Source organism: Aythya fuligula, chromosome 11 (assembly GCF_009819795.1).
Source record: "Aythya fuligula isolate bAytFul2 chromosome 11, bAytFul2.pri, whole genome shotgun sequence".
NCBI lineage: Eukaryota > Metazoa > Chordata > Aves > Anseriformes > Anatidae > Aythya > Aythya fuligula.
This window is the reverse complement of record NC_045569.1, coordinates 9769366-9793187: the sequence shown is the minus strand read 5'-3', so window position 1 is coordinate 9793187 and position 23822 is coordinate 9769366. Positions and strand designations below refer to the sequence as shown.

Below are 23822 nucleotides of genomic sequence, written 5' to 3'. Positions count from 1 at the left end.
CTTTACCATCAGATCTTGTCTGTACTGATATTTTTCACATTGCTGCTCATCCCCTTTTCATCCCTTAGAAATGTGCGTAGTGACAGGGCTGTCAGCATGTGCCATGCTGGAGCTCCACAGGTCATCGCCCACCATGTATGTTCTCACCTTCTCTTTCTTTTAGCCAGTTGTGTACTCGGGAAGAACTTCCCTCCTGTCCCGTGGTTGCTTTGTTTCTTAAGAGCTCTCCCGAAGGTTTGTGATGCAAGATTTCCCTTTAAAAAGTGACAGATATGTCATATTTCACCACATATCTATGATTTTCACACTTTATTATAGTTTTGGATTTTTTTGCTAATACAGATTTTTGATTTATTACCTGAGGTGTCCAGTAGTTGCTCCAGCAGAACCCCTTCTAAATACTGGCATCTCCCAGTATCATGGTAACTTTAAGTGAGCGGTTATAACCTGCTGCAACCGTTTCTTTCCAAAGTTCCCTTAGAAATCCTGGATGAATAGCATCTAACCCTGCCAGTGTGCTGCAGCTTATGGCAGAGCTTCTGTAACCCTGCCTATTGACATTTCAGTTGGAGAGTTACTCTAAGTACCTTGTAAAGGATGTCATGGAAGCCTCTCTGCTGCCTTCCATTCAGTAAAAATGCAAAGCAGGTAGTTCATCTGGCCTTACCTTTTCTTTTCCTGTGATACCTTGGTCATCTGTAACTCTGCTTACTCTGAAGGTTTTCCGGCTCCTTACTTGTTGAGGAAGAATGCATTATTAGTTTTAATGTCATTTTCAAGTTTTCCTGAACTTCTTATCACCTTGACTTAAGTTTCCACATTTAACATGTTGAAATTTATTTTCTGTAGCTTTCTGAAGAATGTCCTTTTGCTTCTAACAGTTGTGTAGCCCTGCTGCTTAACCATGCCGTTCTCCCCCTTCACTTTCTTGAATCTTTCTGGATGAACAACGCACGTTTTCTTCCTGGATTTTCCTATTGTGGTGTCAGTACGCCCTCTCTATGCCTCCTGCAAATATTTCATTCTTAGCTACCTTTTTTAGCAAGCTTCCTTGTTTTCATGTAGGTTTCTGCTCCTAACCCAAGTCTGTTACACTGGTTTGTTGCAGAATAATTAGCTCTTCAGGTGCAGCAATTTGAACCAGGGTTTATGTGCTGCTGGTAAGGATTGCATCTCTCCTCATAAGTGTTCCTTATTTGTAGGAAACAGTGCTGTATCACAACTAGAAATACCATCAGTGCATCACACCCTGACAGAGGGCATGTCCCTTACCAGCTTGTCCTTGCGGCCTCTCTGAACCAGCAGCATGTCAGGTCCTCCTGCTGCACAGCCTACCAAAACGGGCTGAGCCTTTCTTACCTGAGCGTGGAATATCAGCCCATAGGAAATACATTTTATTTGTTGATCTGGTTAATTTGGTAATCTGGTCTGAGTTTAGGATTACTTTGACATAAATTGAACTTTGCGTGTAGTAAGGTACACGTATATGTATTTACGTGCATAAATCCTTTCCTGCGTCCTGCCAATCTTCTGTCTCTCACCAAGTTTGCGATATATGTGTTAATTATTAATCAAGCTTTGTGAAACCCAGGACATTTTAGGTTGTCTTGAAAGCAGGCACCAGCTACATAAAACAAGAACAGCAAGAACTGGCTTAACTTTATTTCATTTCCTCCTCTTACCTGATGTTCTTGCTTTTTAAAGGATGTAGCCCCTAAATAGATCTGGTGATCTCAGACTCAGTTCAGTTGGCAAGAGGGGAGGAAAAATAAGTTGTCATTATCTCCCTTTTGGTAATGGGAGAGGGATATTAAACCACGCCCTGGGGTATCTTTCACTTAGCACTTTCACTCATTTATGCACTCAGGATTGTTTTCTTAGGCATTGTTCTGCCTGGTGTGTGTTATCTGGAAAATGGATTATTGTGGCCGGAACAATCTCTAGTCCTGTTGTACCTCTAGTTCCCTGTCCTTGTACTTTGTTGGAGCCTCAGCTTCCTGTCAGGGAACCCTTATCTATGCCTTTGAGATAACACTTGTGAGTCTTTCACCTCTGGAGAGCTGCAGAGACTTCCTTGCTTTCAGTTTCTCTCATAAGTAACGTGTTTGTGTAATGGACTTCAATGGTCCTGACCAGCGAGTTGCTACAGCAAATAAAGAACTAACAAAGAATGGAGATTCAGAAGCAGAAACCATCTTTGCAGTGCACTTCACCTCTGTGCTTTTCAGTAGCACAGACAAATCTTGACTGAGGTTTTCCTGTTACAGCAAGTCGTGAGACAAAATCCAGGGCTAGAATTTTAACTGTGGGTTCCCAGAATCAAGCATCTAAATGAAAATCTTGATTTGGAAAAGTACTAAACATAATCTCATAGAGTTAACGAGAAGTCCCTTTAAATATAAGGCTTTTTATTTAAATACCTATGATAAGTAAAGGCCTGAATAAAAAGTGAGTTAATTTTTTGTGATGAAAGTGAGTAAATCTCCTAAGCCAACCAGTCACCGTGTGTCAGAAAGCATGTGTAGAATTTTGTAGTCACTTTAGATTGTGTCTTAAACCTGAATGGTTCGTACTTCCATAACAAATTATATGAGAGAGTAGTTGTATATGGAAATACAGTATGGGATACGTTATCTGGAAATGTTTCAGTTGTAATTCCTTTAATGTTTCTAGTCCCCAGTGCTCCACCACAGAATCTAACGCTGGAGGTGCGGAATTCCAAGGTAAGATGCTGAGAATTTGTTTTTTGTTATGGGTAAATAGAAGTGGTCTTATGGGTAAAAAGAAATGGTCTTAAATCAGCCAGAATTTGGAGTTGCTTTTGGGTCTTTCTTCTACCATGCTGCTTTTCAGCTGTTTACTTATGAGTTGCCCAACAGGAAAATATCTGAATGTGGGACTCAAGGCATTAGAAATTCCAATCCAGTTGTGGGCTGTGCACAGCAGAATGCTGTGGAGGCAGTGACAGTACTCCAAAGCATGGAGACTAGTTATGAAAGAGGGTTAATCAGGAACAAAAGCCTGAAGCACCAGAGCTTGAATATGTTCCTGGTGATTAACTATTGTTTACAGGGCGTATGCATATGTATGTGTGTTTACAAGGTCCTGGGCCCTTTAAAAAATATGTACTTAACCATTATTACTTTAGTGATTATGATTGAGGATTAAAAAAAAATAAATCCTTTTCTAACCCCTTTCCCCAATGTTGTCTTCTACTGCATATATGGTAAAACCCAGCAGCTTCATGCACATAAACTACAGTTCAGATAACTTGTACCCTTTGAAGAAAATACCACTTCTTAAGGACAGCCCCTCGAGTAAACCATATCTTAATATAACCCAAATAAGATGGAAAGGGAAACGGCCCAAGAGGCTGTTTGTGAAATTGGAATCAGGAGGTCTAATAGGGTTGAAGCACTTTGAGGCAAACTTATAGGCAATTGTATGACCTGTGCTGCTGCTGAATCACAGTTTTTACTTTTTACAGATAGCATTTTTCTCTTTTTACAGACAGCACGTGTTTTATGTATATGAAAATGCAGTGTATTCTGTTTGCATGTTTTCCCACTTTGTGTTCCTTAAGTATTAGCAGTAGAGTATTTTTTTTCAGGCTGTGTGAGAGGCAATGACTTTGTAATTCTCTTCTGCCTTCCACAGAGCATCATGCTACACTGGCAGCCTCCTCCTGCAGGGACACACAGTGGGCAAATCACAGGCTACAAAATTCGCTACCGAAAAGTGTCCCGTAAGAGTGATGTAACTGAGAGCATCGGTGGGACCCAGCTTTTTCAGCTAATTGAAGGTGAGCTGTTATTTGCAAGCATTTGTTATCATAGGGGTTTCTTAGGTGCTTTCAGTGGGCCAAGGCACAGAGACTTGTATCTACAGGCTTATGTAGCGTTCTTACATGTAAATGCAGAATGAAAACACTTAAAAGGAGTGATTGTAACTTCTGAGGTAGTCTGGGCCGGCTAGTGGTAACTAAAGCCTGTTCTTTAGCCCTAGTTTTGCCTTTTTTAAAACCTTTATGTAAAGGCATAGGAGTTGCATGGAGAAGGTGGTGCTGAGCTCACTGTGTTGCCTGAATGGCAGAAAGAAAAGTATGGAGAAAATTCCTCTATTTTAATTAAGAGTTGTGATTCCTGTGTTTACGGTTGGAATTGTTGTTTTGATATCATGGATGCTCTTTGTCTCCCAGGTCTTGAACGAGGTACAGAATACAGCTTCCGAGTAGCTGCCTTGACTGTCAATGGTACTGGACCAGCTACTGACTGGATTTCAGCAGAAACATTTGAGAGCGATCTAGATGGTAAGATAATAAGTGTGAAGCTATCTGTGACACCAAAGACAGGGCACAGTAAAGTCTGATTGCTTTTTTAAAAGGCAGAGATGATTTTTTTGAGTTGTTTTTAATGTATTCTAATGTCGCAACATTTTATATTTATAATGAAGTGAAATTAATTTCTGTCTAATTATGAAATTCTTACCAAGTCAATAAAATGGCTTAAAATTAAATTCTGCTTTTACACTTTCTAGTACTGTATTTTAGCGCTATGTTTTTCCTCCTAAGAAATACTAAATATTGAATGACAGTGCCAGTGATTCAACATTTAAATTATAATACATGATAAGATTTATGTAATAATAATGGCTCGATTTTTATACTGCAATAAAATTCGTCTTGTTAATCATGCAGTTGTTTACAGGCTATAAAGTGGAGGTAGGAGGACTGTTTTCCTTGAGGAAGTAAAATAGTGATTATGTATTTATGGCACACCTAAATTATGCTAATGAAACCATTGAAGCATTGCTCAGAGAGTTTAGCGTAGTGATTTGATATTCAGAGATACAATGAGTGACTACTCATACTGTTGACTGCAGTACCGAGTATGGGTGTCTGCATGGTGGCTGCAGCGTTGGGGTGTAAGTGTAAACTTTGCTGAATGCGGGAGAGATGCCATGGTAGGAAAGGAGCAGCGGAGAACACCGCTGCTGTCTGTAGGTCTCTGAATCTTACCGCTGTGTTTTATTGCTACTATGCTTTGTTAAAAGCATTTTCCTCTATTTTTTTCTTTCTTGTACTTGAAGAGGACATTTGGCTTACAGTAACTGCTACTTTTTGCCACTTCAAAAAAAAGGGATTGATAATATTTCCAGTGCTGGTAGACTACTGTAGACCAGGTCTTCCACCAGAAATGAAGACTTGTCTACCAAAGCTATAGATTCATGATATGTGGCATACAGAACCATGCTAACATCTTGTTTTCAGTGCAGAGGTTAACAGTAAAAGTAGAAAAAATTCTGTGAAAAATTTTGACCTTTGTCAATTGGCCTAAAGGTTTGATATTTACTACACTAGGATGATTTGCAAGCAGGAACCTGATTCTTGCAGAATTCCAATAAGCAAATTTGTGAGCATCTCTCAGAATTTGACTACAAGCAATTGAAATTGCAGCAGAGAAGTGCCATTTCTAACAGGCTGGCAATGGCAGATCACTTGGGAACTGCCTAGATGTTGCTGATGATTCTGGGCAGCGTATTTCTGGCAGTTCCTATTTCAAAAAAGTATGTGATCAGTTCTTTTGCACACAAGTTCCTTATGCTTCTTGCAGGTCATTCTCCCTCCTCATTGTGTTACAAAGTAGCTTGAGGGCTATTCTAGCTGAATTAATATTGCAGGTTGCCAGTAATGTCTTTCACATCTGTGTGACTGGAGATTCAGTTATGCTAGCAGCTGGAAGACAGAATTACAAAAGAGATCCAATATTTGTTCTACACTGTTGGAAGATTGCTTCAACAGTCAGCTGATTAAAGCCCTTGAGAGCCCATTTTTCAATCTGTGTTATGCAAAGCTGATGCTCAACTTAATATTTGTCCTCTTATTTCTTACTTACCATTGCTTAATCAAGAGCAGCAGAAAAAGTAATGTTAACAGTAGAGTTCAGTTTTGTAGCTATTTAAAATTTGCTTTTTAGAGCTGAAATGACTTGCATGTGTGTGCCTGTCTTCCTTTATCTGGATATGACACAACCTTGCAGCTAATTCCTCCAGCTGAAGATGATGGATATTTTTTGCTTTTCTTTCCTTAGTAATCTCACGTGGATGTTTTTAATACATCAATTTTAACATGTGGATGTTTTAAATACTGTATTTACAACTAATCTTTAATTTCTCAAGTTCAGTATGCATCTATACATCTATACATGTAATTTCTTTCCATTCTGTGGTTGCGTTTGAATTTAAATAGAGTATAATTAACTTTATCATGTCATCAATGCAAATGGGAGCCAGACGGTTACAAGTCTGTGTTAGTAGGGCTGTGTAATTTTTCAGAGTTGGTGCAAGTCCCACAAGGAGTTCATATGCAAAAGGTGTTAAACAGTTGTACAAAGTTTATCCCCAGCACGGTAACTTCTGTGCAGTTTAAAATGTCAACTCTTATATTGCAATTCTGTAGCTTTTCTGTATTTAATAGTTGTGAACTTTAATTGATCAGCTGTGTCAGCTGGAGGCAATAAACTCCCTCGGCAAGCAGGCCAATGGCATATTATGATCCAAATAATACTGTTGTGGTGTTTTATTAAATGTTTTTAGATAAATGCAGCATGTTTCATTAAAAGGCAATCCCTGCAGGAAGCAGAACTCTCTGAACAGATTTTATTTTAGAGTGGGGAACTCAGTTTACTATTGCACAAAATATTTAATATCTGTCACCATATGGCGGGCTCCTGTGACCTGACAAAAGCAATTATTTCTTTTCTGAGAAGTTAAGTCAAAGGTACGGATGTTAGTACACGCTGTTTTGCTTTCAGATTGCTTTTAAGTTTTTTTCAGCACTGGGGAAAAGTCATTTCAGTAAAAATATTAGGGGACCGCAGTTAGATACCGTGGAAGTAAGCCCTTCTGTTTTTAGGGATCTACATTCCATCTTGCTGCTGAATTGTGATTAGATTTGTGTTGCTTGTGGGAGTAAGGTTTGAGCATTTGACATGGACTCTGAATGTTTTTCATTCTTGCGGTATGAACATGTAGTCCCTGCATATATTTTGTGAGTTATGTAAAAGGGACATAAGGATTTAAGCAGTGACAAGAAAGGTGGCATCAGGTACAGGACAAATCACAACAAACCTTTGCCACAAATGCAATATCCAGTTTACTGACAGTTGTTAAAGTTTTGTAATATTCTATCTAATCCTACAGTGAGCTCAGGAATGTGCATTTCATCATGAGTGTGTTTTCAAGGTAGTTATTTAATGCCAACAGTAAGTAATATGATGGAACTAAAAGCAGATTGTGGAGGAGAAGAATGTGATAATTGAATGAATGTTTTGAAAAATTACAAATTGGAAAGGACATGCACAAATATATTAAAAAAAAAAAAAAACTGCCTTGAAGCAGATCTGATATTTTCTTCAGCATGACTGTCTTTTCTTTAAAAAGAGTATCTGTTAAAATATAGTAGTGTACAAAACAATGTTAGCTTTCATCTGTTTATTAGAGAGCTCTCTGCTCTCTCTTGTACAATAAAACTCTCTCCTTTGGACCATACTCATTTTAATATAGGAGCACAGTACAAGTGCTACATTTCACCATACCAGCTCATGGTTCTTCATGTAATTACCTTTATGTAAGAGCAATCCTTTAAATCCATTATTTTTGTTTAACAGAAACTCGTGTTCCTGAAGTTCCAAGCTCCTTACATGTCCGTCCACTTGTCACCAGTATCGTGGTGAGCTGGACTCCACCTGAAAACCAGAACATCGTGGTAAGAGGCTATGCTATAGGGTATGGCATTGGCAGTCCTCATGCACAGACCATCAAGGTGGACTATAAACAGAGATACTACACCATTGAAAACTTAGGTAAGGAAAACAAATCAACACCAGGGCCAATGTTTCACTTCTAATTTATGTTCCCACTTTCTAATCATGATATGACAAAGATATAAGACTATCAGCATGTTTTCTAAGAGGATCTTTATCATTATGAAGATAATACATTGGGATGCCAGACGGTTGATAAATTTGAAACAAACTCATTTTTCTGTTGATGTCAAAGAGGCAGAGGAACTAAAAAAAAAAACAAAAACACCACACCTAAGTTCACTGAGCTTGAAGCATAGTGCATTTTGGTTTGATGCATTCCCTTCCAGAACTATTACAAAAACTTTCATGCTGAGCAGCACTTCCTTATTCTCCTTTTGGAGCTGCAAAGCAGTTTGCTTCAGGCAGGAAAATAAACTAAAATGTCACCAAGTTACTGTGGCATCTACTTTAAAATACAGGATAGACCCTCCACAGAATTGCCTGTGGTAGGTAAGATATCCTGATAGCAAAATAAATGTTACTATTGGGAACTGTTGGGAAATTCCCTAAAATTGGAGTATTAGATAATATTTAGTAGAGCAACCTAAAATGGGCATTTTAAAATGTTTTTTCTTATTACTAGCTTGACTGTACTTAAGGTGGATGTGCTCTGACTACAGACTTCTGCTGTATGAGAGCTGTTGTACACTAAAAGAAGGTCTCTGTGGAGAAATTTCCAATGCAAACTTATTCTTCTTATTTCGTATATATTTACTTAAAATACTGGACAAAGCAGAGAAAACATAGAGGGGGGGAAAAAACACCAGAGGATTCACAAACAGGTTGCACTGAAAATATGCTACTGTTTTTTTCCTTTAGACCCGAGCTCCCACTATGTTATAACTCTGAAAGCGTTCAACAACGTTGGTGAAGGAATTCCTCTCTATGAGAGCGCGGTGACCAGGCCTCATTCAGGTAAAGGCAAGGGGCTGCTTTGAAGTTGTGCATTGCTGAAAATCAGTAACATGCCTTCTACACGGCAGCAGAAAATGTGATTATATTTCATGTAAATGTGTGGTTTTTCAGTGTCACCAAGTACTCTCCATTTCTTTAACTGATTGGCCATACTGTTTCAATGATTGTCTTGCATGGTTTGTCCATTTATTTAACTGCCTAAATTTGATTTTATTTCTAAATTACAAAATTTATCTTTTAACAACTTACAGATGTTCTTATTTTAAAAGTTACCATTACATTAGCAAAAATTGTATGGGTACAATTCTAAAGGTGGTGTTCTTGTTTTGTTTTTAGGGACAAGTGTAGGGTTTTTTTTATCTTTACACTGAGCTTTTTTGAATATGATGCCTTCACTTTCTTTGTCTAAGTCTCAGTCTGCCATTACTTATGTTAAACAAGTTCTTTGCTTAATTGTTTTTTGTCTTGTAACACATTAATACAAAGAGAAATTTGTTTGCAAGTGAGCTACTACTAGTGTATGGCTCGCTGTGCTCCCTGCTAGACTGTTGACATTATTTAGTTATTTTGTACAAATGTTTAACACTTCTGTTTGTTTTAATCTGCTGAAAAGTAAGAATTCTGATAGATTTTATAGGGGACATTGGAATTCCATTTTTTCAGTTACATCAAATTTGCATGATATATGGGATTTGCCTGCCATGAGCATTCTTTAAAAGATGATGGGAGTTACTTTTATGAAGTGGTATTTACCCATCCAGAAGTCCCACTCTTTTTCCTCCTCAGTGTTTTCTGGAGGAGGAATCAATGGATGTTCTGAGGCAAACAAAGTCAAAATTAAAACTATTGGATGTCTGGGATTCTTAGGCCATGATTGCATGCACTCAATGCTAATGGCTAGGTGGCAAACTAGCATGGATATGTCGTCATTGTCTTACGGGAACACAATGCAACAGTAATTGTATTAGCCAGTCTTATGTCACCTATTAACTCTGGCTTTTCTCTCTTTTTCTCCATTTCTCACCTTCATTTCATTGTATTACCCTGCATTTCCCCTTTTTTGTTTTTGTTTACATTAAAATGCCACCTTCTCCCTTTTTAATTATAATACACGACTTTTTACCCATCAATTCCCTAGACACTTCCGAAGTTGATTTGTTTGTTATTAATGCTCCATACACTCCAGTGCCAGATCCGTCTCCCATGATGCCACCGGTGGGAGTTCAGGCTTCCATTCTGAGTCATGACACCATAAGGATCACTTGGGCAGACAACTCTCTGCCAAAGAACCAGAAGATCACTGATGCTCGCTACTACACAGTTCGCTGGAAAACCAATATTCCTGCAAATACGAAGTACAAGGTATTGGAGTTTCAACGATGCTAGAACAGCTGGGATATTCTAATGACAAGTTTCATGTTCAAATTATGGTTAAGCAAAAGCTGAGAGTCGAGAGAAGTGCTTAGAAAGCAGTATAGATGGGTATCAAGTTTTATTTGTGTTCACACATCAGTAGTACTCAGTTAAATCATTGCTTCAAAAGTTCTTCTGGGTTTGGTGGAAGTAGGTGTTTGTGGTATCTGGTATGTGTGTGAGAGGTGGAGATGGGGTGTTGCGTGTGAGTGAATGGAAGAGTTGACTTGGGCAAGAAAGGCACTTCCAGAATGACTTTCTGCTGGGGAGCTGTGGACACAGTGACAGTTTACTACTTCGTTCTTCACCTTGACATGATGGCTTTTTGCGACACGTGGGCTTACCTTAGAGGAGCCAATAATGCATTAATAAGGTATGTGTTACTAATGGCTTCTCTCCACTTAGCAGAGGACTCTGAATTTGTGTGGTGAGTCATGCACTGGGAAAAATTTACTCTGATAATTTTAAGTCTTTATTTTTGTTTTTACAACCCTTTATGTTCATACCAAGTTGATAGTGAAACTTCTCTTTGGGAACTGATGGGCACAAAATACATAACGATAACTTTATGATATTGTTGCCTGCCTTGATTTGGAGATCTAATTTGGGGTTGGATTTTTCAGTTTGGATCCTTTGAGTCGGTTGGTTGCATTTTTTAATTTCCAGAGCTGTTTGGAGACCTGAAAAATGCTGACTGCAAATTTCACATTTGAAATGAGACTCGGAGGAAATGGTTGTTAAAATATCCAGCTAGTGGAGCTCCCTTTATGCTCTTAGAGAGCAATCTTGTTACAAACCAGATATTTTTTTTGATTGAAATGAAAAGATGTATGTATGTGTGTTCCTCCTCTAAAGGCAAGTTATTTATGAATCCACATTCCTGAGTCATGTGCAGGGGATGTCTCGGGAGTGATTTATATAATACTGCAGTTTCATTAGTTAAGAGCTTTAAAAAAAACACTGTGGTAAATGAAATACTCCCACTGTTCTCAGTGCTGGCAGCCAGTGGTCAAGAAGTTTTACTCTGAACCAAAAATAATATGTAATGATGGAATATAGTTCAAAATTACTCATTTAAAAAAGCATTTGCCTCAGAGGACCTAAGTATGAAACATTTGCCCTAAATCATCATTTTTAAACCATGATGTCTGGAGAACTTGCTTCCGGCTTTTCTTTCTTTGTTTCACTGATAAAATCTGTACTGCTCAGTTGAACAGAAACAAATGGCAATTTTAAGACAGGCAAAACCTCTTTTCAGCAGTGCCTGTTGAATAAGCTGCTGTATTTTAGTCAGGTCTTTGGTTACTTTATTAAGTACGGACTAGTGTGTTGCTCATCATGGCCATCTCTCTAGAAGCTTTGCTACCTATTGCACCTTTTGAGGCTGTTTGCGGAGTTGCATCAAAGCTTCTTCATCACACAGCCTCGCACACAGCAATCTTATCTTCAGGACAGTCCTCTGGTATCCAGAGCTGCATCTGTTCAACTTGGTGTTGTTTCATCCACCACTCCCTTCAATAAATGGGATGTTGATATAGTTTGTTTCATAATTTTCCACTCTCTATGCTTACATTCACAAAATACTTATTCAAGAAGAGGGAGCATGCTTCAAATGCAAGTACAAACCTCAAGGAGCCTTATTTTCTTAAGTTTGTATAGGGGTTGTGTCCATGCAGAGCATATAAACACAGGAACAGATGTAATATAGTTCCTGAAACTGAAATAACTCCACTGTGCTTTGAACCGTGTAGCTTCACTAATGTGGATCAGAGAGCATTTCTCAAAGAATCTTTGTTGGTGGCAAGGGGTTGTCCTATGCGCAGGCTTCCTGTGATTTATATCAGCTGTGCTCTCAAGCATAAGCTAAAATATTAAATCTTAACTTAGATCTTATGGGACTGTATAAAAAGAAAATATATTTTACGAGGTAATATTTATGATGTTTATTTCTAGTAGGTGAGCAGGGTTTAGTATAATGCGATATGTTGTGATCTTAAAAACAGTAAATGGCATAAAAATAGAGAAGGAAGCAGAGAAGTCTTGCACTCCGGTTTGGCCTTTCATGTGTCATTTACATTCAGAAAGATGTGTACTGAAACTAAAAGATACCAAGCTTCAAAGTCATAGATGAAAATATAACTTTAACCTTTAAAAAGGGTTCCAACTGCTATGTATGGCTTCAGCTGGGAGCTAAAAAGTGCTGGAAACAGAATTGAGTGCTTAAATGGTGTTAGGGTTTTCCAGAGGTTGTGGAGAGTAAGAAATGGGTGCACTTTGCAGGGGTAAAGTAATGCAAGACATTAGGAAAAGACTTTTCTGTTGGACTTGACATTACATTATTGTCTAGGCCAAAGGTTTTTGCAGTTTCTACTGTAACATCACTGTTTTCCTCATGTCCCTGAGCTGCACTGCAAAAAGCCTGGAGAAGATGTTGCTTGGCACTCCCAAGAGCTGATGAAAAGCTCTTCTGAGCTCATGGTTTCATGTTTGTACTAGGGAGGTTGTGTTCAGTCAAGCTTTGCCACTGAACAAATATGGGAACCGTTCTACTCTACACTTAAATATTTGAACCATTCAGCCGCAATCACATTTACTTTGAAACTACACTGAACTTTTGTACAAGTTAAGGTTTAAAGGTAATGGAAGATTTGATTTTGATTAGTTTTATGATGTCTTTATGGTCTGTCGAATCCTATGATGTCTTAACTGGCAAAATGCTCCTCTGTGAACAAGCAAAGTACTCTGTACAAATTTAAGTATCACTTGGCTGACAGCTTTTTGAACTTTCACCTGGTGTAGCAAAAATGTGTCACTGTATACTTGAGAAATAAGGGATTTCTCTGCAGAATTTGGCCATATTATTTGTCGAGTCTTCAAGGAATATGCATTTATAAGTGGTCTTTTCCTTGAAAAAGAAATCACTGAAAACAGTTGTTTTCTGAAGGCAATAGTTATAAAACCTGTTACAATCCAGGTGTTGTATGACCCTGCCATATTTGGAAACAACTAGCTTTCAGATTCTACATTTAGATTTGTGTAGGTCAAGGTAAGGAATACAGATAGATACAGAAACCTCTTTATTTTTTCCATATGCCTCAAATACATGCTATTTATGTTTAGGTCACGTATAACAACCATCAGATAGTTTGATTTAAAGGTCAAAAACACTAGGTAAATGGCTGAGTTACAAATCACAGTATAAACCATGTGTGGTTCAGTGTTTGGTCCTAGATAACAATCCTTTCTGATAAAACCTAAGTGTTAATAAAGCTTTGGCATCTTTGAGTCTCTCAGCACCTGTACCTTCACTTGTTTGTTTATTTATTTATTTAAGTATGTTAAAAATTCACTGAAAATGTTAACAGGAATTTGGAAGGAAGATGCGGATTTCATGAAGGACTTCTATTGTTAGCTGTGCTTCATTGCTTTCTCTAGTTGGATCAGTTAATGAAATGCTGTAAATTAACCCCCTGCCAAGTAGTCAGTGATTCGGCCTGCTGCATAAGTGTGCCCTGGACCTCATATTGTTGTTTCTTTTTTTTAATCTATAATTGATATTAAATGTTTTTGCTATTTGCAGAAGGAGTTTCTAGCTCAGGATAAAACAGTGGCACCTTAATAGTTGATTAATGAATTGCATGACAGAGCAAAAACGTTAGAGAATTGATGACTGTGGTTATATTACCTGAGACGGGTGTCTGAGAGCTGGTGATGGATGGTTCTCAGTTCAGAAGTTAGTGACACTTTGTTTTTCTTTCAGACTGCAAATGCAACCACTTTGAGCTATTTAGTGACTGGGTTAAAACCAAATACCTTGTATGAATTCTCTGTGATGGTGACTAAAGGTCGAAGATCAAGTACTTGGAGTATGACAGCACATGGAACAACTTTTGAATTAGGTAATCATCTGTGCCTTTCTGGAAGGGTTGACATCTGTGATGAGATCAATAAAGTCTTGTCTGCCAGAATCCTGGAGGAGGGAAAGCATGTGTTTAAAATGATTATGCTGATGAGTACTTGCTGGGGGGTTCTTTCTAGTTTGGTCAGAAATTCTGATTAAAAAAGAAAAACATACTCCAAAATTCAAAGCAATGATTGCATGCAAAAGAATTTACATCAAATTACAGAGAAGTAATGAATAATGTACCACAGTTCACAGGCAGGAGAGAATAAAGAAACATACAAAGAAAATAATTTAGCAAGTAATAATTTAAATTCAGTATCATGATGATGATTATTATTACAGTGAGGAAGTGCATGAGACAAATGAATCAAAACCAAAATCCCAATAAAAATTAAGACATCCAAATCAACCCTAAATTATTCTTCAACGTGAATAGGCATTGCACTTCCCAGAGCTGTGGAAGTGATGCACTCTCCAAGTGGAGAGCAGGAGAGGGTTTGTAGCCGCTGGGAGGAACTTGGGGCCCTGTGAGTATCTGGGAGCTCCAGAACCTCTCCTGACCTGTCCCTCATTAGCCCCATTGTCCCACAGTGTGAAATGATCTTTGTGCAGTTGAATTTACTGTTCATTATGCTGGTGTTTCTGTTTATTTGAAGAGTAGGGACAAAAAAGAGCCTATTAAAATTACCCTGCAGTTCTCAGACTAGATTAAAGCACAGCAGAAAGTCAAGTATGTAAAGAATTGGTAAGGTCATCCAAGTATTCTAAAACAAGGATTAAGAAAAAGATGAAATCAGAAAGCTCTTAACTTATTCTGAAGTCCCATAACCCTTAGTGAGCGTCAGTTGCTTTTGAAAACACTGTCTTAGTTTTTGGTGAGAGTGATGTGTTTGCCCAGAGGTAGGTGGCTTTGTCAGAATGCACTCCCCCAAAAACAGAATGTCAGAGCTGTGGAACTAGCCCAGGTCTGCATGGAGGCTCACTTCCCCTTCTGATTGCTAGGCACATCCAGTGTTTGAACTGTATTTGGTACACACGCACTCTTCTCATCCGTAACTCTGTGCAGGGATTGTAAAAGTTGCACAGATAAAGTTCTTTGAAGAGAATTTGAAACTCAAAGTGCAGGAGCAAGGGTGAGATAGAGGCAGTTTCATTTATTCCATTTAAATAGTGTCCATTTCTAGTTGGGGTGATTGTAAGGAATATTTGTAAATATGACCTAAAAGCTTGGGAACTAAGAGGCAAACGAAAAAAAAAAAAAAAAAAAAGCAAAAGCTAAATATATTTTCTCATAACGGATCTTGTGATTTATATTACTCGCCAAATTCCTGAGTGTGTGACTCATTATTTTTGAATACTCATGACTTGCAGCGTTGTACAGGACTTGCTCCTAAACTGAGACTGAAGAAAAATACAGGATAACTGGTTTCAGTGTTGTTCTCTGCATTACTAATCTCTTGAGGGCTAGTCCTGAGGTTTATTTTTTCTTTGAAGCTTACTCTAGGGCCTTGACTAGTGCTTTACATCATTTCTGTGGAGCATGCTTTTAAGTATCTAGGATAATGATTACAGTAACTTTTGAATCTCTTTTGCCATCACTGGTTTTCACCTATTATTCTGCATTGGGATAATAGGAAGCCACCTCAGAGGATGTGCAAATTAATTTCTAATAAGCAATATACATAAAGCTCTTTAAACATGGAAAGCACTGTGTAAGTGCTAAATGTTACTATTACAGTATTAAATATCCAAGGCAAATATACTTTGCTAAAAGTTACCTAATTAAAAGTTTTCATGTTTTTCATAATGTGGCATTCCAAACTGTAGCTGGTTAATGCACCTTTGGAGACATGGGCTCTGTGCATTTGAAAGCCATTAATCCAAGCCCCAGCTGGATATTTGAGTGTGCAGGGAGAAAGGTCTCAGGTTTCAGTCTTTCGCTGGAGTGGTTTGTGCCATTTCCTGAGTTTTAGGCAGGAGGGGCTGATGGAGCAGAAAGCTCTCCCTCTCTCCCACTCCAAGTTTTGCTCTCTGGTAACTCAAGGAGCAAGGTCGGACAGGTGTGTTCTGCCAGTATTTCTGTATTGGACATGCTTCTGTGGTACAGGTTTCCTTGCAAATCACAAATAAATGTTCAGTAAAGTAAGTTGAGAATTACTGGCTACACTTCTAAACCTCTGGTGGATTTACTTTGCTGATTCAGATTTGAGTAGAAAATTGGCATTGCTGGGTCTTGGTCCCACCATAAACCTGAAAATATGGAGATATTTCATATGCCTGTGTCTATAAAATGTGTTTATTCCACAAGTTCATGCAGTTTTTCTGATGAGCAAACAAATTCATGTTAGTAGTCACTAACCCCAACTACTAGAGTTCTCTGAAGACGATGTGATTTTGAAGATAGATGAGCTCAATCATCAATCACAGCATCTGGTGACAGAAAGGCTTTAGAAACAGGTAACTTGCCATGAAAAGGAAATACTGCGCACCAGATGGCATTTGCCAGTTTAATGGAGTAAATCAGTAAGACCACTGTACTGGTATAGTGGATTTATCTGAAGACTGTGAATGTTCAGGGTTTTTATTGTTGCACGTGCCTTTCTTCTAATAAAAAGTGAAGGTGCTGAGATTACTTACATCCAGTGAAATTGGGCAAACTGTTTCTGATAACCTGTTTTTCATTTCTTTGCAGTTCCTACTTCTCCTCCCAAAGATGTGACTGTGGTGAGCAAAGAGGGAAAACCTCGGACAATAATTGTTAACTGGCAGCCTCCATCCGAAGCCAATGGCAAAATTACAGGTGCAGTTTGCGTGAGCTACAAAGGCAGATACAAGATAGCTTGTTAATAGCAGAATGTAATCTACATAACTATGTGAACATGTTCCATATTTAGCCTGGAGCTATCCACAGGTTCTATATCTTCTTTGCCGATCTTTTTAGTAGCTCGGATTAATTATTTACTTTTGTACCCAGTAAAATATATATCAAGATATAAACTGTAACTGCAGTATGAAATGGGAGTCTAACCACAAATATAATTGAAAGTTTAAATATCTCAATAATTTTTGGCCTCATCAGTTTGTGCTATTCTAATAGCAAGCCTCCTGAAATACATCTGTTAATGCATCCGGCCTGTCAGTATTTTATTTAGAAGTCTCTGTCCCGGTGCTCTTTGTCATCTTCCTGCCATTGCTGTGGCGCAGAACAGACTTAAAGCCTGTTTATTAATCCCCTGACATAATCATTAGGAGCAAACTGCTATTTGACTTGGTAACTGCATCACTTTCATGTAGGGTAAATCATTTACAGAAAACAATAATTACTGTTTCCTTTCTGTAAGCGTTCTGTTTGTTTGGATTCCCATTTCTAAAGGCTTTCTGAAATAATACACTTCAGTTTTCCTTTTCTTCCCCCCCAGGCTTTAATCTTAAAGCAGATTTTATCAGCATACAGTTTGCACTGTATGATTTTGCTTTTGTTATCAGAATTAACTGTGGTACAAGAATCAAACCTTTGAAACCTGTCACCAAGGCAAGAGTCTGATTATACAGTACTCAGTGCTGCAGCCCGTGTTCTTAGACAGGATACAAAAATGAGTCTGATTCCTTTGAAAAGGCAGAATATTGGAGACTGCCTTTAATAAAAGCAATACACTTTCTTACTATTATAAGTATTCTTAAGTATTTAATTACAGTAATTTAAGTATTAATGTAAGAAAGACCCCTAAAAAGCAAAGTGGCACTGAGCTTGCAGCCCAGAGCCTGCAGGTAAGATGCTGTGGCTGTGCCAGGTGCACTCGCTGTCTTCCTGGTGTCAGTGCTAAAACAACAGTGTGGGAGGGTTGTGCAAACACACCGGCACACTGCTCTTCTGTGTGCTCCAGGTGCAGCTGTGGGGATGCAACTCCTACAGAGCAGCAGCTCGCACTGCGCCAAAATGCCCGAGCCATTTCTGTCTGTGCATACAGATAGCTGTTTGGACCTTTCTCTGTTTTCATTTGTCCCTGTAAAGCCAGTTCTGCGTTCCTTTATTATCAGCAAAATGTTTCTTCCATATGGGAAGGAAAGCTTGACTGGAAGAGCGGGAGCCTTTATCTTTACTGCAGGTTAAAGGACTTGGTTGTTAACGGTCAATGAGGGTCATTGACAGGTGTGAAATGCAGGGCACAAATAACCCCAGCGTATATGTGCTCTTAAAAAGATAAGTCTGTCACCTAACATCATGTGGGTATATCAGGGAGTGGAAGGCGATAATACAAAAAGATCAGCATTCACTTACACAGTGCAATTAGCAAAATTAGCATACACACTTTCCAGGTAACAAATCTCTTTGCAATGTCTATACTGGGAAGGAGAACTTTGCATTTTTTTCATAGGTGTTGGATGGAAACACACGGTATTTATTAGTATTTGCGTAAGAGCTAAATTCTAAAATATTATTTGTCTATAGGGCTATGAGTCCGCCAAAGATCAGATTGGGTTTGCCAAAGGAGCCAGGCAGGGATTTCTGGGGATGTGGCAGCTGAGTGCCCTCTGCTGGACAGAGCCACTGCCAGCGAAAAAAGCAGAGACTTGAGTAATTAATTACTGATCAACCCTGCACAATTCATTCTGTGCAGTAATAGCAGAAATGCTGTGCAATGAAGTAATTCCGTGCTCTGGATAGCATGTCTGTGGAATACTTACTTGTCTTTGCAGTTCCTATTTTCATTTGATGTGGCTAAGATGGATGTGAAATTCTGAAATGTGCTAATCTGGATTCCAGATGCTTTTGCATCATAATAATTGCTGACTAATTAGTACAGTCATGAGGAAACTCAGTTATCTGGTGCCACTATGCTGTATATAATGCTTTCAGCTGTCGCTGTGTGCATGTGTTGTCTCTTCCTAGACAAGTTACAGATAGGTTGCTTTGTGACCTGTACAAGTAGCAAATTATTAAATCCAGCCCACAGAGGTTAATGTGCCACCAAGGGCAGAAATTAAACCTACCAGACCTTCAAATGGTGTTTCAGGCATCATCCTCCATGCCATACTGGCTGCTGGGAATTACGTGAATGTGAGGTACCAGCAAGATTTTTCGTTGTTCTAAAGAACTGAAAGCTGCTCCAGAGAACCTGCCTCTCTCTTCCTACTGAACCCCACAGACAGGTGGGCAGTGGGACAAGGGCAGTAGCAATTTGTGCATGAAGTCTCTGACCTAGCCCTATATTTGGGCAAATTAATGCCAGGGGCTCTGTGTTCTCTGGGACAGAAATCACAATGCTTTTACTTCGTATTGCTTTGAATGTGCAGTATATTTAACACCAGATCACATACTCCTCCTGTACTGCTTTCCTAGGACCTGCAAGATAGCTTCAGTTCTCTCCGGATTGTTTGCTTGTTAATAAACTGAAAAAGTAATAAACCAATTAGATTTAATATGAACTCATAAACACAAGTTCTTTTGCTGTACATGAGAATATTTTGTTGTTTCAAGGTTAGCAATTTTCCCTAAACATTAATACTTCGAGGATGTATTTATAAGAGTAGGTTCATGTTATTTTACATTACTTGGTCCATGAACAGATAGAGAGGTGGAAGCGAGGAATTCATCCATACTTAATGAACAGTAATGAAAAATAATTTTGATACTTTAAATAGATTTTTTCTCTCAACATACTTTTGAATAGCTTAAAATTTTAGATGGGAAGGCTGTCGAATACATGAATACATTCCTAGTCTTTGAAAATGTAAGAATACACTTTCAAAAACCCATAATCATTTAGCTGTGCAAATATCATTAAAAGTCGATAGAACTCTTGCTGTTAGATCTTATGACTATCCTGTTCTTTTATGTATAAAGTTCTTTTGTTTCTTTCCTTTGAATAGGGTACATCATTTACTACAGTACGGATGTGAATGCTGAAATACATGACTGGGTTATTGAACCTGTTGTAGGAAACAGACTGACCCATCAGATACAAGAATTGACCCTCGATACACCATATTATTTCAAAATTCAGGCCCGCAACTCCAAGGGCATGGGGCCTATGTCTGAGGCAGTTCAGTTCAGAACCCCAAAAGGTAAAGTATCACACAGCTAAATAGCTTCCTTGTTTTCTGAATGCCATCCCTATAGGAATAAGGCACCAAGTAGCATGAATTTTATATTTAAACTGGAAAAGACAGGGAGATGATGAAGTTGGATTAGAATAAAATTTTCCCTCTGATTGCTCTTGCACATGGTTAATGCATATGCAGATTTTGCTCAACTATTTGCTTATTTGTGTTATTTCAAAATTAGTGGTGGGCCCTTAGGACATCTAGTTATTAATGCTGAGGATCTGTGTCCCACATGTGTGTTTTAGAAAACTACTTTCTAGTTGCTTTAGGATTCTAGGTCTTGTGTGTCATGTCTGCTCATGATAAAATGGTCCAAGGCAGCAGGATCTGGAGCTGGTAGCCAGTGAAATACTGCTTGCTGCTGGCTTGGTTGATGTAATGGGAACTAGTGTGACACAGTGGGCTCTTTAATCACGAAGTGCTTGCTGAGGGCTACCTAGTGAAATAGTACAAACATAATACCTTGGAAAAAAAAGTGCTTTAAGGAGAGGTGAAGAATAAAAAGTTATGAATCTAACGGTGCTTTTTCCATGCGAGTATTCATGGTTAAAATTGAAAGCTTTACTCTAGCCAGTCTGTTTATGCTGTGGGAAACTTGAAATTCTGTCTCTCATTCCTTCAAGCCTTATGATCTTTCTCTTGTTTTTTCCTTCCCTGTGCTTGTCCCACTAGCTGAATCCTCAGATAAAATGCCTAATGATCAAGGTAAATGAAGAGCCATGCTTTCTCTTTTACTCAATCCTTTCCATGTGTTGTTTTTTCTCCTTTCCATGTGCTGTTGCATTTCCTAAATGAAACAAGTATCTGCTGCTCTAAATATAAATGAGCAAGTTCCTGTTGTGCTTTTAATAGTGGAATAACTGGAAGCTCTATTTGTGGTTTGGGTGTTCAGAATATAAAGTGATCTCTGTAGTCAGATGTCACATGAAGGGACGAGTGGGTTGTGCCAGAGGTGAATCATTCTGTCAAAATGAATTTGGATTAAGTGATACTCCAGCCAGCCTCTGACCATTGATGCAAGATCTCAGTATATGGAGGAGGAAGATCAGACAGTTATCTAATTAGCACAAGTGCTGTTTTGCAAGCTCTATGTCTATAATTATTTTTATAATAAGGGAAAGTATATCTGCTCTAGAAAGCTTTTTTGCAAGAGAGATTGTGTTTGTCAGCTCATTTAGACTCCAGACTCTCCTGAAGAGCACAGCATTAGCTACTAAAAGCCTTAAGGCTTTCAAATACTTGCTTGAAAACTGGTAGCTTTGAGTTTACTACATTGCATTATATGGGGAATGTCCCAGGGCTATTTTTGCTTGCTTCCAAATAAGCTGCAAGCCTAATAAAAAGGGGAAGAATTAGTCTAAAGGGATGATGTTTAAAAGGACATTGGCAAGCAGCTTAGACATACAATTAAATAGATCCTAAAGGGGATGAGAATTATCTTTTTTTTTTTAACTTGCTTTTCAACCTGTTATTTGGAAGTAATTTCTTAAATATGCTTTACTAGGCAATTACAAAGTAAATTCTTACTCAGACTAGAATAACAGAGATGCTAGCTGAGAGTCAGGCTTGTCTGTGGGGAAGCAGAGGCTCCCCATGTTGTTGTTAGTCCTCTCTTGCAGGTAGAATGGAATAGGGAAAGATTAAATGGTTTTACTTAAAAGTTGCTGTTTACCCTTGCTCTAGTCTTCTAACTTCATTTCAGCAGATAACTAAATCTTCTCATCCAACATTATCTCATACTAAAATAATCTTCTCTTCTACTAACAGTTTGATTACATTTATAAATTTATAACATTTATAACTCATAAAGCCTACATAAAGGCCAAGAGAGTTTTGTTTCAGAATTCCTATAAGAGAATGTGGAGATCAGAAATCACGGCAATAGGTTAAATGTAGAAAAGGAAAACACAAGCTGAACAGCAGAAGAGCTTGCTCTGTGACAAGGTCCTATAATTGCAGAATTGTGTCCTTGAGGAATACTGAACAGGTTATTCGAGACTGGAAGGAACAAAGTCCAGTGGGACCAAGTCTCTGGTCACAGTGTTTCTGGTCTCCTTACCCCCATGTCAGCACTTTTCCTGTGTTCAGGAGCAAGCTCCCCACCGTGTACAGGCTGTGCTGTTGGTCCCTGCTTTCTGGAATTAGACACTGAGAAGTGACATGGTCAGTTAGATACCTGAATTTCACCATGTTTTGAAAACTGGCATTCATGCCTTGTAGATACCTTTGCTTGGCTGGCAGTGTGCACGCTGCTTGCTGCACAGAGGCCACGTGGTCGGTGCCAGCGCCTGGTGTCCCTGAGCTGCCCCCCTCTGAGGGTCGCATGCAGGTGGTTGTTCCAAGGATGTCCACAGCTAGAATATTGTTTCCTCCCTATCTCTGACTTCCAGCGTTTTTATCATCAAAATGTGATTTACACTCTTGTCACATATGCACGTGTCCAGGGGCGGTATGGTAGTGAGTGCAGGCCCATGATAAACTGCCCTGACTCAGGGTCTTACACCCACATTTACACGTCATCCCTGCTGCTCCGTGCAGGTGACTTTGCGTATCTTATTATCTACTCCATCATTTTATGCCATCTGTGAACTTTAGTAGCAATTATTTTAATTTTCTTTCACAGTGTTATTAAGGATATTGAATTATACTTGGCCAAGCTTAGGTCTTTGCAGAACCTCATTAGAAATATCCCTTGTGAATAATGATTCTGCAATTATAATTCTTATTCTTATCAGTTAATTAGTTGTTAATCTTGTTAATATGTGCCACATTGCTTTTTTATTATGCTATTTTTAACAAAGCTCAGTGAAATGTTTTATGGAAGTCTAAATATAGTATGTCTGCATAGTTTCTGAGTTTCTGTTCTGAACTAAATTTATTGTCTGACATTGTTTGTTTGAAAAGACCTGTTTTCAGTAAAACAGGAAGATGGGCATGAAGTATGCCCCCATCTCCTATCTGTCAGTTTTTCCATGATCTTGCCTATTATAAAGATCCAGCTCCTGCATTAAAAATGCATAGGGCTGTCTATTTCTCTTTTTAAAATATTGCCAGTTATTTTTATTGCCTCCTCCTCTGCCCCCCTCCAAGCTTCTCTGGTACTCCACTCTGCCTTCAGTGCCGGGTTTGATTCAGAGAATTCACCGAGTTTTTTTTCACATCTGTTTGGTGCAAGTTATATGGTCGTACAGATCTAAATATATTAAATACCAGCTGATGAAAATTCTGTTTAATTTATTTCATCGATGCTGCAAAATTACCAGTCCAGTACTTCAAAGAGAAAACTCGTTTAACTGAATGCTATGGCCTCTCTGGGCTGGCAGGTGCAATATATCTTGTTCATTATAGATTTGTCCTGCAATACGCCTTTCCCATTATTATAGACTACATCTAATTCCTCGCTGTATACATGTAACATTCCTTCTTATTGTCCTCCTTGGGGTTTATTCAGTAGTCTTGCTGGTGCCTTTGCTGTTCTTATCAGTTGTCTTTATTTCACAGTTACTAATTTACATACTTTTGACTTCAGATTAATAATTTCCATTCATGGCACATATTTTTACACTTACTAGTTCTTGATTAGTGTGGATTGTTAACTGAGAAAACCCTTCTTCGAGATG

At 38.5% G+C, this 23822-nt stretch overlaps 1 protein-coding gene across 1 annotated transcript in view; it reads left to right on the top strand.

Moving 5' to 3' along the window:
* Positions 1-23822, top strand: part of NEO1 (neogenin 1) — a 185317-nt gene that overhangs the window by 146158 nt on the left and 15337 nt on the right. Inside the window, exons 12-21 of the mRNA XM_032194972.1 lie at positions 2674-2723; positions 3658-3802; positions 4199-4309; positions 7668-7862; positions 8685-8780; positions 9919-10142; positions 13954-14092; positions 16790-16897; positions 19969-20163; positions 20875-20907. Coding sequence (XP_032050863.1) covers positions 2674-2723; positions 3658-3802; positions 4199-4309; positions 7668-7862; positions 8685-8780; positions 9919-10142; positions 13954-14092; positions 16790-16897; positions 19969-20163; positions 20875-20907 — 1296 coding nt within the window. The remainder of the gene's footprint in view (positions 1-2673; positions 2724-3657; positions 3803-4198; positions 4310-7667; positions 7863-8684; positions 8781-9918; positions 10143-13953; positions 14093-16789; positions 16898-19968; positions 20164-20874; positions 20908-23822) is intronic.